Here is a 1,795-nt window from a genome sequence, read left to right as displayed (position 1 = left end):
CTTAGTGTGTCAGCAAATTGATATTAATTATATAAGATTATTCCAACATTTGCAAAGAGCATCAGTATATTTACAATGAAATACAAAGATTGGATTTTCAGAACACCCATGTCCCTTACCGACATATCTTCTCCCACTCCCATGGTTTCCCTCCCTCTTTGAGAAGAGGGGACAAAACTGGAGTTAGAAATATCTGTAGGATTTCCATCAACCATTGTTACCTATCTATACTGTCACAAAGAATTTCTGCTCAAGAACATTTTCTCTCACCATGGTAGTCTTTGATGAATTAAAGAACCAAGCATAAAAAGTAAGATGATGCTATTGGCACAGAGAAACACCTCACTAAGGGCCTTATTGTTCTGGAGCCAAGTGATCGGTGTAACTGGCCAGGAATAAGGAAGGGGGAAGAGGTGGGCACTGCTCATGGTTTAGACATGAGTCATTCCATCAATTGTGTTTTTGCCCCTCGTCATTGTTTTTAATATGCAGCCAGCATCAACCACATGATTTACCAAAACAGAGGAATTATGATATATGTCCCTTTTCTTTCCTTTCATTGTTTAGTTGCCTATAAGGTTCTGTTCCTCCTTTTTTCTCTATTAAGAACCCATGGTTCTGGGACCCTTTTGCTCTCTAATGGCATAATAAGATACAGCAATGTGTCTTCCAGGATGACCTGAAACAAGATGTGGGGGCTGGACTGCTCTGTAAGAAGCTCTGAGACCAATTCATTGTTCGTGAGGTTTAACCTTTAAATTATTTTGGCACTGTTTGAGGAACTGTTGGTGTCAGAATCTATTTTCAATTTCATTAATGAACAGTAGGTTATGGAAATGTTCACTTCTTGTTCTTCTGCTCTTTGTATCAACTTTGCATCCACCAAAGGCCTTGGGAACAAGCAACACTAGACTATGCTGAAGCCAGAGTGGGTCCCAGGGTCAGAACCTCAGCAGTCAGGCCCCTTGTAGCTGCTCAGAGTTTGTGCTCATCTCCCCCTGCAGTTCACATCACTGTGTCACTCAGAGCACAGAAGTACACAGCAGAATCTGACTCTTGGATTGAGGGTTTCTCCAAGTGGAAGGAGGTGGTTTCCTCATTGTATGTGGCTTCAAAACCTTTGTTGCTTCCCTTTTCTTTGGCTTTTGTGGCCTTCAGGAGGAGCTGTGGACTCTCTCCAGGATACTGAACATACCAGAAAAGAGTGGGGTAGCTTGTGGTTGTGTAAGTGCAGTTCACAGTCAGGAGATCCCCTTCTGAGAGGGTCACTTGACCTTCCATCTGGGTCACAGAGTCTCCACTGGTTCCTCCTGGACAGGGGGTAAGGACTAAAAGTTTCTCATAAAGCTCTTGGATAAAATTATGTTTCAAGATCTCACTAATATAATAAAAGAAAGAGTCCAAATTTTAAGAGGCATTTTACTTACCAAGCATTAGGAGTAGCACAGTCAGCAAACCTGGAGAAGAGCTCATCTTTAGAATGTCTCCTGAATAATGTTCTTGATTCTTAACATGCAGATATGTTGATGTCACAGTGAAAGGCTAAATCTGAGACTAAAATTCATGCAGGAAATGTGTTTGTGTTAAGAAGCTGCGCCCCCTTGTGGACAAGGCAGAGCTGAGATGATTGTTCCCTGGACTCCTCCACAAGGTCAGAACATGTCCTCATCCCTGACCTCATGTATAAGGCATGTGTAGGTCTTCAGGTGGCCCTTGTGACTCTTAAGGACAGTTGTCATAACTTCTAGGGTCTTTTTGTTCTTAAGACACTATGTGACCTGGAGTTTCTTTCACA

The 1,795-nt window shown here is 42.2% G+C and overlaps 1 gene segment (V, D, J or C); it reads right to left on the bottom strand.

The window, feature by feature from the left end:
• Window positions 1-1,005: 1,005 nt before the first annotated feature.
• On the bottom strand, window positions 1,006-1,560 carry LOC119532945. The segment is given in 2 exon segments: window positions 1,006-1,310; window positions 1,428-1,560. Coding segments are annotated over 2 exon segments (351 nt in total).
• Between the last annotated feature and the right edge of the window lie 235 nt (window positions 1,561-1,795).

The sequence above is a fragment of the Choloepus didactylus genome, chromosome 4, assembly GCF_015220235.1.
Source record: "Choloepus didactylus isolate mChoDid1 chromosome 4, mChoDid1.pri, whole genome shotgun sequence".
Classification (NCBI taxonomy): Eukaryota; Metazoa; Chordata; class Mammalia; order Pilosa; family Megalonychidae; genus Choloepus; species Choloepus didactylus.
This window is presented reverse-complemented; position numbering and strand designations above follow the sequence as displayed.